Here is a 13,298-nt window from a genome sequence, read left to right on the forward strand (position 1 = left end):
ACTCCAAAATGCTTATTGATGTGCCTATAACTGGAGCCAGGTGCAGGCACAAAGAGCAAATTTTCTTTACTTAAGCAGATTCACAACAAAATCTGGTTCTTCTGTCTGCAACCGGGCCAACCCAATGACTCTGGGTGCAGTCATATTAATAAGCTTTTTGGAGCATTTGGCCCGATTATCAGCCTTTGTTTATCCATAGGGTCCTGTGGCAGGACCCTATCTGTGTAACTGGTTTTCTGGTCAACAGGTGTACAGCCAGGGAAGTGGATTCACATGAAAAGCATTTAAGGTATGGAGACTCCTCAAGAGTGCAAATAGATAAACAGTTTCACAGGCATCAATAATTGCCAGTCAGGGCAACAGTCACACACCAACTAAACATGGAGCTCCAGTGTTGCCTAATGTAAGATTTGTAAACATCACGTGTATCAAAGGTTTATTTGGGGCAAAGACACATTTAAAGTATATCCATCAATTTACCCGTCCTGTGTAAAGCACAGTAAATACATGTTTGAAATAATTTACAGACGGAAGTTACAACAGCCTTTCCGTTTTACTGTTCCTTCCTCTTCTCCCTCATTACCTTGAAGGACGTAAGGTTTGAGTTCCGTTGTAATTTTAGGTTACTAATGTTAATTCTGCCTATGTGCTACATAGCAAACTATAGAGAAGAGGCAAGAAACTTTGATGGTAATTGTAGGCTGCATTCCATGCTAGCGAACCAATTTCAATTAAGCAAAAATGCTAAATGTGAAGCTTGAGACTGCACTATATTTAAATTTTCTTAGTTTTGGCAAACCTTTAAAATAAGATCAAAGTCAAGACATATAATTTACAAAACCACATCTCTCTAACTTTACCAACACTGTATTATACGGCCAAATGGCAACCTGTTTTAAACAGCAGTTTAAGAAAAATTCCAACACACATTAGCAGCATTAACAAGCACACATATATTAGTCAGCTAATGCAATGAAGCAAATGGAGGTTGCTATAGGAATAAAAATATATTAGGGCCCTTTTAGACAGGATGCTTCATCACCTGGCAGGAAATCTCTCCCATGACCAATTAAAAATGCGAAAGGAGGTGTGTGTCCCCCCACTCCCTTTCTCCTACTCCCATGTAACTGAGGGAGTCGCAAGCCAGAGAACAGGCTGTGGCACCCTGCATGCAGGATTATTCTGGAGAAGCTCTATTAACTGATGTGTTTTGAAAAACACATGTTTTCCCATATACTTTTAAGAAGCCCTACCATCAACCTGCTATAATGCAAAAAAGGGCAGCACCAATGTTTATCACATTAAAAAGGGTGCCCATCTTGCCACAAATGAATTCTCTGCACCACATAGGTCTATTATTGAGAAATGCAATGCATTCATTGCTTACAAATGGTTACCAGGAGAAGACTGAACAAGCACAATATGTGCTGGACACATAGAGAAGATGTAGCAAGGAAAAAAAGAAATCCTGTTCCAATGCTATTATTGTAATAGGGTACTAGCTTACAGCATTTTTAGTAGCCCAAATAAGTAGCACCAAAGTACCCCATGTAAGTAAATGTAAATTGCCTAAATGGTGCTTGTGTCAGCACTTATGAGGCGTTAGTACAGTAGCCGGGAAAATTGTAGTGACACATTTCTAGTCTACTATCGTCCTATAAGCTCAATTTACATTTATTTCCAGGGAAGGCTGCTTTCGGTAAATTAGAGGTGCATTCACAGACTACTAAAAATCTTTATATATATAAGTATGTGACTGTAAGGGGAAATCAAACTCTAGACCCTGTGACAGCAATACAGAAGACTGAACACTCTTTTAAAGTGCTGAGGTATATAAATAAAGGAAAATAACCAAACCGCTCCATAAACTAGACCTACTCAAGGTCTTCCATTCTATTCAGTTGCTGCATGTGTTTCACATCCCAGTATTGGATTATTTTTATACCTGCTTTTAGTATATTACTTCAGCCACCAAGGTTTTGCCCCACTTGCCTATATAAACCTTTCTAAATTTAGATTACCCCAACCCAACTAATGAAACACATCACTCCTGTCCAGCTTCATTTATCCAGTACAATTTAAGCCCCTATAAAAGGGGAAGTTCACCATCTATAAAGACCTTTCAATATGAAAATTGTGAACTCATCAGAACCATAACTTGATTCGAAGCACTACTTTGCATGCCCTGTCTCTTTTTAACTCATTTGTATAGCACTATATTGGCTGCAAATGAGTGGGAGTTGGAACATGCAGAGGATAGCTTGAAGCAAAATTTCAATGCCCTGACTTACTATGCTGACCTAGTCTGTATAAGTGTTAAGAACAGGGTCATCAACACCTCCTCCAGTGAAGTTTTGAATGATTACAAGCTAAAAAAGATGTATTATGGCATTACTATTACCATAGTGACAGTAGTGATAGTAAGGGCTCTGGCACACGGGGAGATTAGTCGCCCGCGAACAGGGAGTTTTGTCGCGGGCGGAGGTGTTGATGACCCTAATCTCCCCGGATTGCCATCCCACCGGTGAAAATGTAAATCGCCGGTGGGATGGCATACGCCTCGAGAGCAAATGTCATCCCACCAGCGATTTACATTTTCGCCGGTGGGATGGCAATCCGGGGAGATTAGTCGCCCGAGACACGGAAGATTTGTAGCGGGCGACTAATCTCCCCGTGTGCCAGAGCCCTAAAACATTGCAAACATCTTTGGAAAAAGGATGAGTAAAGAAGCCTCTTCACAAATTATACAGCTTCTCATCTATCCTCCTCCTGGATGTTAGGGTTAGGGTTAGGCCCTGATTTGTGAGCAGGCCACATAGGCCTGGGCCTAAAGCAGCAAAGACCTGAAGGAGGCATGCTGGCCATTAGCCTTACCTTCACTGGGGACTGGAAGGGGAGATTTTGATAGCTGTGTGAATCTCCCAGTCAGTCACAGTGCAGCCAATCAGAGAGGTGGTTTGAGAGGAGCGCAGATGGGATGTAAGTACACGGGATGTGTGAGTGTGGAATGCAGCGAACGTGTGGGGGGGAAGGGCATTGGAGGTGCTAGCAACCTAGGGATGCACTTTTAAATTCAGCCCTAGTTAGAGTCACTGACGCTTTTATTAAGAGAGCTGCTGAGCCAAAACCCTTTAATTGGGAGCCATATCTCCATATTAAATTAAACCCAAGAGTAGTAACCCACAGCAACCATTAAGATGTTAGCATTTACTAGCAACCTGTTTAAAAGCAATCTGCTGACTTCCACCTTTCATTACATAACCCCAACAAAACTGATAATATCTCAGATACCGATTACAATAAATAAAAAGTTATCAGAAAAATTTATATATATTAGGTACTCTGAGAATTACATTCATTTTCTATTTTAGATTAGATCCCCTAATCTAAGGGGCTTATTAATAGACAGGGATCATCAGTACCAGAGGCAACACAGGTACAAACAAATGTTCATTTGTAGAAGAAAAAAAAACACAAGTATAATGTATTGAGAAAATGGTTTCGCAGAACAAATTGAGTGGGACACAAATACTACAGGGACAAATGGTTGAGCACAGAAACAGCAGTGACCTAACCCTGATGGTTATGACTGCTTATTACCTGCTTTTAGACATTTCTTCCTCCATCATCCTGTTTTTTTTCCCCTTCATCTAATCTTCTCTCAGTAATGACCTATGGCACTGAGCTTAAAGGGCCAGTTACAAACAAAACAGTACTCTGATGTACTGTAAACCGTCTTTTGTAAAAAAAATTCTTTACTTTTACAGAAGTAAGCTATTTGTAGCAATGGGGGTTGACATTCGGAGTTAGGGACTACCTTGAAACATACAGGTATGCATTGAAAACATTGGATTAAAAATAACAAGAGCTAATAAGTAGGTTCATCTCTCATGTGCAAATGTGTTATGAAAGCCTGTATTCGTGAAGAAAGGGATTCAGTAACACGACTGAACGTCCATGGGTCCCACTTTTTTTTTTTTTTTTTTTTTTTTACAGGACTCCTGTGCATATTATTTGTGTATTTTTATATGTTTATGTACACTTTACAAAAAGGGTGTGTATTAAAGTGTTAGCTGTGTTAATAACAAAAACAAAACAAAAAAAAGTGAAAAACAATGTGTATCCAGGGAAATAAAAATCTCAGTTGTAAAAGAAAACATATTTACAGCTAAAATACAAAAGAGAGACTGGGGAAAGTGTGGCTCACCACTGTTTCCAAATATTTTTTTTTTTACACTAAATTTACACCATAAAAGATAATCAAACTATTAGTCTATCAAGGCTGTGTCTTAATAAAAACATCACATATTTACTTATGTCTGGGCAAAAACAAACAATTTGCAGGAAAGACACCTAGTGCTTCCCTACCACTGTATATTACAAATATAAAGTCTACAAATGTCAGACCAGATGAAAACTATCAGGGATGCCCAACATTTTATACCTGTGAGCAACATTCAAATGGCAAAAGTTTTGGAGAGCAACATAAGCATGAAAAATGTTCCTGGGGGTGCAAATAATTGCCTATTTGATTGCCACTACGTTGACTGGAAGCCTACAGTTGTTTAGCAATTACGCTGGGTTTTTATGCAATCAAAACTTGCCTCCTAACCAAAAATTTTAAAATAAGCATCTGCTTTGAGGCCACTGGGAGCAACATCCAAGGGTTTTGTGAGCAACATGTTGCTCATGAGCCACTGGTTGGGTATCACTGCAGTATATTTAATCTTTTTTTATATGAACCTATATCAATCTGGAAGCTACATCTGCACCCTTTATACATAATAACCTCCTTGTGAAAGATTATAAAATTTAATCGTACTCCATTCAGATCACAAAACATAATCCAAATAACTTTTATTTCACAAGAATCACAGTGAAATAAAAGTCATTATTTGTATTATACAGGAGAGCCAACCCATATCTTATTTATACTATAAACAGCACCCCCAGTGATTTGGTCCAAGTGTTGACTTGTGTATGTTTATGTATGTATATGCGCATGTGTTTGTAATAAAGTTTTCCTACATATAAAATTAGTTCTCAGCACACTCCTATCCAGTTTTCCAGTGTTCAGCTGTTCACGAGAATACCCTTTAAACTCACAGCCCTTGCAAGAAAAAATATCATCACTGTTCAGATTTCTTTTAATGGGTAGACCCTACTAAATTTATTTCTTGCCAAAGAATGCACTACATTTTGAGAGCTCCAAAACTGTTAAAGTGGCAGACCCCTTGAAACATGTTTTTTGGCAAAAAAATAAAAAAGCAATAGGGTTGTACCCCTCAATGTTTCCCTGACATTGAGGCGGTAAAAAAATCCTATACACAATGGCTGTTCATTGCATTATCTAATATGGAAGGAACTTCTAGCAATTTATGAATTTACAACCTAGCAACAGCAGGTTACTGTTAAATAAATATTCTATCCTAACTTAGTGAATATAACATTTTATGGATTGCTATGCTAATTGCTTGCATAGCTCAGCATGATAAACACTGAACTTTAGTATAGGGGTCATAGTGTTCCTTCTTTCAGCAAACACAATTTGAAACCGAAACGTATGTATAAGCAGAACACTGCAGGATTTTTGCACTGGATAGTCACTTTAATTAATTATACTTGAACTTTAATAACTCACCCTAAATGTCACTGGTCTATAGCAATCACTGGACATGAAAAAACAGACATTCATGGATTTTAATAAATGCGTCCACAGTATCTAAATAATCATGTAAAGTCTCAGCCTGCTTATTTTGGTACATGCAGTTACAAAGTCATGTTAACACAAAGGTTTTTTTTATTTTACACACTTAATTTTCCATTAAGGCAATTTCCATTAAAGGAGAACTAAACCCTAAAATGAATATGGCTAGAAATGCCATATTTTATATTATATACTGACTACACTGGCTTAAAGTTTCAGCATCTCTATAGTAGTAATGATATAGGTTGTTACAGTAGTCACAGGAGCTCCCCATCTTGGATTCTGCCCCCCCTTCCCCCTGGAACAGTGTGCTCGGAGCAGCTGTTGAGAAGCTGAGATTAGGGATTGTTGCAAATTATCAAGTAGAAAATGAGTGTTGTCGGCCATATAAACTGATGCTACAGGGCTGATAATTCAGTTCTGATGCAAATGCCCTGGTTTTAGATCTGTCATGTAATGTGAATCTGAACGAATTACTAATCAGCTTTTTACCATTACATTTATACCCTTTTTATACAGTATATTGTGAGTCGGTTCCAAAGCTCAGTAACTGACAGCAGCACAGAACATGTACAAGGAATCAGCAGAAAAGGAGATGGGGAGCTACTGGGGCACAAACCTTCCCTGCTAAAGGGTTGTGGTCACCTTGGGCTGGTACAGAACCCCAAAACATAATGTACAACATTTCTGCCCTACTTCTTTAGTTAGGCTTTACTTCTCCTTTAAATGAGTAGAAAATTCAAAAATCGCCTAGTGTGCCAACTTGTAGGGTACCCTCCAGTTATTAAAACCCCTTAAGATAGAAAGCATGCAGTTTTAGTAGCTAAATTGACGCCCCTACCCCCAAGTGATTGAGTTCCTTAACCTTCAATATGTAAATACAAATATGTTGGTAAACAGAGGAATCTTTTGGTAAATAGAAAGAAAAAGACAGGTTACCTTGAAAACCTCAGAGAAGAATCCAGAGCCAATTTTTTCACAAGTGAAGTCATCGAGTCGTGTTAATCGGGAGAAGGCACTAATGAGAGCGCTGTAGGATGATGTATAAACCCTTCCCAACTGAGCTATGCCTCCATCTCTTCCACCATCTTCAATGCGCTCCAGACGAGGAGGAAATCCAGCTATAGAGTTGCGCTTATTCCTGTCCATTGCTCCCTGAGAATTTTGGCCTGGAGTTTTGAAGAACAACAACTTACATATTCTTTTCTTTGATTTTGTCAAAAGCTTAAAAAAAGAAAAAAAAATACAATCAGTGAAAACACACAGCAAACATTTAGTGAATCATCAAAACAATTGTTGAATGAATGAAATTTTTTTTAATAGAATATCTCCTGCCTCATTCACTTGATTGGAGAAAGCCCGACATTTCCAATACTGGTGCTGTTTAACCCAATGATGTTCTAGTGAGCAACCAGGACCTGACAAGGACTTGCATAAATGCCTTCAAGTGAGTACAATACAAGTCAATGGTGGGCAATCCAAGGGCTCTTGTTCCATGGTTTAAAAGTGCAGAGCTGAGTGATTTGGTTATTTCATTTAAAACACGGCTGTACAGTAGTCCAGTGAAAACAATGGCTGTTGACTGAATTTGGTGAGAAACTGGTACTATAATTACTAAGCTAAAGGCACGGGGCTGTTATCAATTGTATTTGGATGATATTACACATCACAACAATAATCGGAATTTGTAGTCACAAACATATATACACAGATATGTAGGGCTCTCTGTACAAAATAACCTATGGACATGCGATTCAAGTATAGGGGTTATTCACCATTAAAGGAGAAGGAAAGGCAAAGTAACTTGGGGGTGCCAAAATGTTAGGCACCCCCAAGTGACTTGAATCGCATACCTTTTACCACGGGCCAGTGCCCCTGTACGCAGAGAACAGCACCAGCCGGGGTACCTGCAGCGCTTCCTCCTTTCTGTATCGCTCATGCGCGCATGCGCAGTAGAGTGAAAAGCCGAACTTTAACAGAGAAGTCGGCTTTTCACTTTACTGTGCATGCGCCTATTGTGTTAGTCTTAGCGAAACAAAGCCGGAAGGAGGAAGCGCATCGCTCCAGGTACCCCAGGCTGGTGCTGTTTTCTCCTAACAGGGGCACTGGCCCGTGGTAAAAGGTATGCGATTCAAGTCACTTGGGGGTGCCTAACATTTTGGCACCCCCAAGTTACTTTGCCTTTACTTCTCCTTTAATGGTGAATAACCCCTTTACTTGAATCGCATGTCCATACGAGGTAAGCGATTAAAGTCAATTGGGGGGGTGCCTAACATTTTAGCACCAAGTGACTTAGCCTTTCCTTCTCCTTTAAGTTAACTTTTAGTATGATGCAGAGAGTAATATTCTGAGAATTTGCAATTGGTCTTCATTTATTATTTATGGTTATTTTACCATTTGTTCAGTAACTCCTCAGTTTGGAATTTTAGCTGTTATGTGATTGCAAGGGTACAAATTACGTTAGCAACCACGGACTTGCTAAGGAAGAGGTGGAACGAGTGACAAGAATATAAATAGGAGAGGAACTGAAAGGAAAAATAAGTAATAAAATGTAACAATAACAATAAAACTGTAGCCTCACACAGCAATAGGTTTTGGCTGCTGAGGTCAGTGACCCTTATTTGAAAGCTGCAAAGAGTTATAAGAAGGAAGCAAATAATTCAAAAACTGTGCAATATAAATAATAAAGACCAACTGTAAAGTTGCTTAGAATTGGCCATTCTACAACATGCCAATGGTGAACTTAAAGTTGAACTACTCCTTTAAGTTCTACAGGTATAGGACCCATTATCCAGAATGCTCGGGACCAAGGGTATTCCGGATAAGGGGTCTTTCCGTAATTTGGATCTCAATACCTTAAGTCTACTAAAAAAATCAATAAATCATTAATTAAACCCAATAGGATTGTTTTGCATCCAATAAGGATTAATTATATCTTAGTTGGGATCAATTACAAGGTTCTGTTTTATTTCTACAGAGAAAAAGGAAATCAGTTTTAAAATTCAGAATTATTTGATTAAAATGGAGTCTATGGGAGACAGGCATTCCGTAATTCGGAGCTTTCTGGATAACGGGTTTCCGGATAAGGGGTCCGATACCTGTACTAAATAAAATAAAAATCCCATCATAAAAAGGGTATATTTTTCCCTTTAAGCTACTGGTGTCTAACTCAAGGACACACAGATTTGACTCGTGGTGACGGTGGCCACAAACTGGTTAACATTACAGTTTCAGGCCAATAGTCCATGGACCAAAGAGATGGATATTGTGTAATTTGGGAATCCACTGGGAAGGCCAAAGCGCATTTTACTGTCAATCAAAAAAAAAAAAAGTTTGACTATTTGTGCACTTTCAGTAGAAATTTATCAGAATACAAATAACAATGCACATGTCTGTGAAAAAACGTATTAATGTGTCTTATAGGGGCTTCCTTAGTGGATATTCATTCGAATACAGTAGGAGTATCATCAGTGAATCTCACGTGTGTCTGGTAACCAAGACTCAGCCCAAGACTCATCACAGACATTATATGATTACATATCACAGTCATGACTTATAGCACTGGGCTGTATAATGTAACTTGTGTACACAGCCTTGCATATATTACATGATTATATAAAACCACACCAGATATCACAGAGATACAAAATAAAAAATAAATCTAACAGCATAGGGGAAAAGAGGGTTTGCGGAACGAAGAGCTTACAGTAAGACTATTTCGGAGCTTGCTCAAACAGCAGAGCTTCCAGCTTTATGTCAACATTTCAGTCAAGCCCCCATGTCACGTGACCGTGGCAAAACTCAAGAACTTACGATTCAGATTAGTACGTGTATAGATGCAGTTTACCTGTACAGCGAGGAGAGGGGACTGAACGTAATCTGCCTCCCTCCAGCTTCAACTGAACTAAAAATCCCAACACCCCCGCCCTCTTCGCGAGTTATGCTTTAGCAACAGATAGGATGATAGCCATCCCTGCTCTCCGTTACCGGGAAAGACAGAGAGGGGGAGTCGACGGTAAGGAAGGCAACTCACCGACTAGTTCGTGTTTTAAATGCTAGGGATTCCAGCGCAGTCTAGTTCTCCTGCTTATCCTAAGGGCAATGAAGGCACCTTAAAGCAGTACCGTAAGTATCAGCCTGCTCCATTGGCACAAAAACACACCCGCCATCTCGTCTGTCCCGAGAACTAACAAGCGACTCCGCAGAGATCAAGCACAGCTTCAGGAGGTGGGAAGGGCCCTGACATAGAGTACGCCCAGTACATGTGCTTGAACCAATTAGATTTCGCCATTAATAAAGGAATGGCAACGCGATTGACCAATGAAAAATTAGAAATCGGCTGCATAGCCCGCCTTCAAACAGACGAGGGTACTCTATTTGTTGCCTTTTGATAAAATGACAGCGAGATAGACCAATAATCATGCAGAAAAGGAAGGCGTGTACCATTGTAGTTGACAAATAAGAAAGAGCATGTCGCAGCTCAAAGTTGGTAAATACTTTTCTGGGAATAGTAGTGCTGTGGAACGATTGGCTTGTGGTTGCCAAGAAGAGGGGAAAGCTAAGCTATGACACCCGCCAATGACAAAAGATCGCATTAGTGATTGGCATTTCTTTCTGCCAGTGGTTAAGAGCCTATAGGTTTACAAACAGAGAGTGCTCATATTGGTTAGTGCTACTCGGCCTGAGATCAGTGGAGAGGATTAGAGGGAAAGGAAAGTGTAGTAAAATATTCCGTCCGAGTGATTACGATAGTTAGCGTCCTTGGGCACGACGAGGGATGTGACTGGAACATTTTCTTAGCAGAATACTGGGGGGCACATTTACTAATCCACGAACGTCCGAAAAGCATCCGAATGCGTTTTTTTCGTAATGATCGGTATTTTGCGATTTTTTCAGAAATTGTCAAGACTTTTTCGTAGCCATTACGACTTGCTCGCAAAATGTCGCGACTTTTTCGTAGCGCTACGACTTGCGTGAAAAGTCGCGACTTTTTCGCAGTTTTCGCGCCGAGTACGAAAGTTTCGGATTCATTCAAGCTTCAGTATGGAGACTTTTCTTGGGCCAGGTTGGAGCTGCAGAGTGCCATTGAGTCCTATGGGAGGCTTCCAAAATCATGCTAAGTCTGAAAGTTTCGCCCACCGCTTACGAGCACTCAATACGAAAAAGTCGCGACAAGATACGAGCGAATCATAATGGCTACGAAAAAGTCGCGACTTTTCGCACAAGTCATAATGGTTACGAAAAAGTTGCGACAATTTACGAAAAGTGGTAACGGCGACGAAAAAATCGCAAAAAATACCAAAAAGTTGCAAAATGTTCGTTTTCCAATCAGAATTTTTCCAATTCGGATTCGTGGGTTGGTAAATCAGCCCCTAAGGGTTAATCGCTTGGCGGAGGAAAGGAGCCCTTGTGGCTACTAAGATGTACTTTCTCCAGAAATACCAAACTGTGGTGATATCTATACTAGGGTAGCCCAGAGTAATGGCACTTTGGTAAATATTTTGGGCGAATGTTAAATCTCTGCCTTACATTCTCATAAAGACCATTTTATTGGTTATTTAGAGTGAGAGTAAACACATTTACTCAAACGTGGGCTTTATGGATACTCTACACTAGTGATGAGGGAATTTTTTCACAGGGCATAGATTCGCAGGGAATTTCCGCATTTCGCCATAGGCAAATTGTTTTGCAAAACTTATGCGAAAATTTGCAATGGAAAAATTTATTGCGCGTCAAAAAAAGTCGCGGTCGTGTCAAAGTGGGTGTTGTCGCAGTCATGTCAAAATAGGTGCGGCCATGTCTAATTGGGCGCAGTCACATCAAAATAGGCGTGGTCGCGTAAAAAAAGACGTGGGCGACAAAAAAAGATGCAGGCAACAAAAAAGTAATGCGACAAACTCGTTTCTCATATTTTTTTCCTCCTTTCACAATTTTTCTTGTCGTTTCGTGAATTTTATGGTGAAGTGAAATAGGACAGATTCACTCATCACTACTCTACACTTGTAAAAATAAAAAAAGAACACCAGTATTACTATATTTTAAAGCAGTTTACCAAAAAATAATTATAATTTAGATTTCAAGGCCATTCCGTCCGATTGATTATGATTAATTATTTGTGATTAAAGACCTTAAGAGTAGGTTGGCCCCAGAAAATCAAATATTTTTGGAAAGTGCACATTCTGATAAATTCAAAATGGGTAAATATGCAGGGCTGGATTTGTGGCAAGGCCACAAAGGCCCGGGCCTAAGGTGGCAGAAATTTAAGGGCGGCATGCCGTCCAGCCGCCCCAGAATAATTTGCTCCCATGGCGAGTAATGGGTATAGGACGCACAGAAACTTTAGCACGTCCTCTCCCCACGGCTCCAAATGAATTAAGTGGCGTGCATGCACGCCTGTGGCGGGGGGTGGTGCAGTGAGCATGCGTGAGGCTTGGGTGCGGCGGTGGGCGGCAAAAAGGGGCGGCCTCGGGCGCCCTATTGAAAAATCCGGCCCTGTAAATATGTATTTCTACTACAAACTGCAAATTGTTGCTAGAATTTAAATACCATGCAATGTAGAGCCCCCTTAATGAAAATAATGCATGCATTTTTTCCAGGCAAAAACAATGCAGAAAGCAATACGTAATCACTAACAATCAAATAAAACCAATAACCGCAATAAAATGATTGCACTAGCAGATTAATTGTCAAAATCCCATTTCTCCTAGTCTCATTTCACTGAAAATTCAAAGCCAACAGCAGACATGCAGTTTCCACACAACTGTACATCGCAAGAGCACACAAACATAGTGAAGGGTACTGAAAGTAATTTTTGCTGACGACCTGTCAAGCCTCGAGCCCATGGTTTGAGATAATGTTCAGATGCTTTTTTTGCTGCTCCTGGTAGAGTCCTGACTGAAGCAAGGTTCCTTATTTTTTAGAATTGCTTTTGTGTCTTTCCCAGATATTTAGCAGAAGGCACTTACAGACCTGATGACCATTGTACTGACTTCCTTTCTCGGAAACATCCTTAATTCCAGTGGCCAGAGTCTGTGCAGTTCTCTTCTCTCTCCCCTCTCCTGCCCCCCCCCCTCCCCTCTTCTGCTCCCCCTCCCACTAGAATGCTAAGAACTCCCTCCCCCCTCCATTAGGAATGGTTGATCTGAGCAATAATGGCTAGATTGCAGGAAGGAAACTACTTAAAGGACATGTAAACCCCACACACAAAAATTTAATCAGTGAACAGCCTCTTTGAAATCTTTCAATACCTGCCACACTGGCTGTCCAGAGGTTAATAGTAAGGCTGCAACATCTCCTTAATCACTTAGATTTGCTTCTCCTCCTGTAACCCACTCGGCCCCCTCCCTCAAGAATTTGCTTTGGCTGTTGGCTTGTGGGCATGCTCAGTTGTTCTAAGCTCAGATTACTAAACACACCCTCCAGTCTAGCAGCCAGTGAAGAGATGGCATTGCTGGTTCCCATAGAAACTCAGCTCTGGCTGTCTGCTTCAGTTTTTTTTCTCCCAACCAAATCTCCTGAGCTCAGCTCAAACAAAGCAGAACTTTTATCAGACAGTTGTGCCTGTGTAAGCCTGTATTCTTGATGAAATGTA

At 40.2% G+C, this 13,298-nt stretch overlaps 1 protein-coding gene across 2 annotated transcripts in view; it reads right to left on the reverse strand.

The window, feature by feature from the left end:
• Window positions 1-9,972, reverse strand: part of tesk2 (testis associated actin remodelling kinase 2) — a 57,712-nt gene extending 47,740 nt beyond the window's left edge. The window contains exons 1-2 of one of the 2 annotated variants that reach the window (XM_012961315.3): window positions 9,741-9,972; window positions 6,647-6,931 (exon numbers count right to left, since the gene is read on the reverse strand). In XM_012961315.3, coding sequence (XP_012816769.2) covers window positions 6,647-6,856 — 210 coding nt within the window. In that variant the 5' untranslated portion in view covers window positions 6,857-6,931; window positions 9,741-9,972. 2 annotated transcript variants of the gene reach the window in all.
• Between the last annotated feature and the right edge of the window lie 3,326 nt (window positions 9,973-13,298).

Source organism: Xenopus tropicalis, chromosome 4, assembly GCF_000004195.4.
Source record: "Xenopus tropicalis strain Nigerian chromosome 4, UCB_Xtro_10.0, whole genome shotgun sequence".
NCBI classification, from domain to species: Eukaryota; Metazoa; Chordata; class Amphibia; order Anura; family Pipidae; genus Xenopus; species Xenopus tropicalis.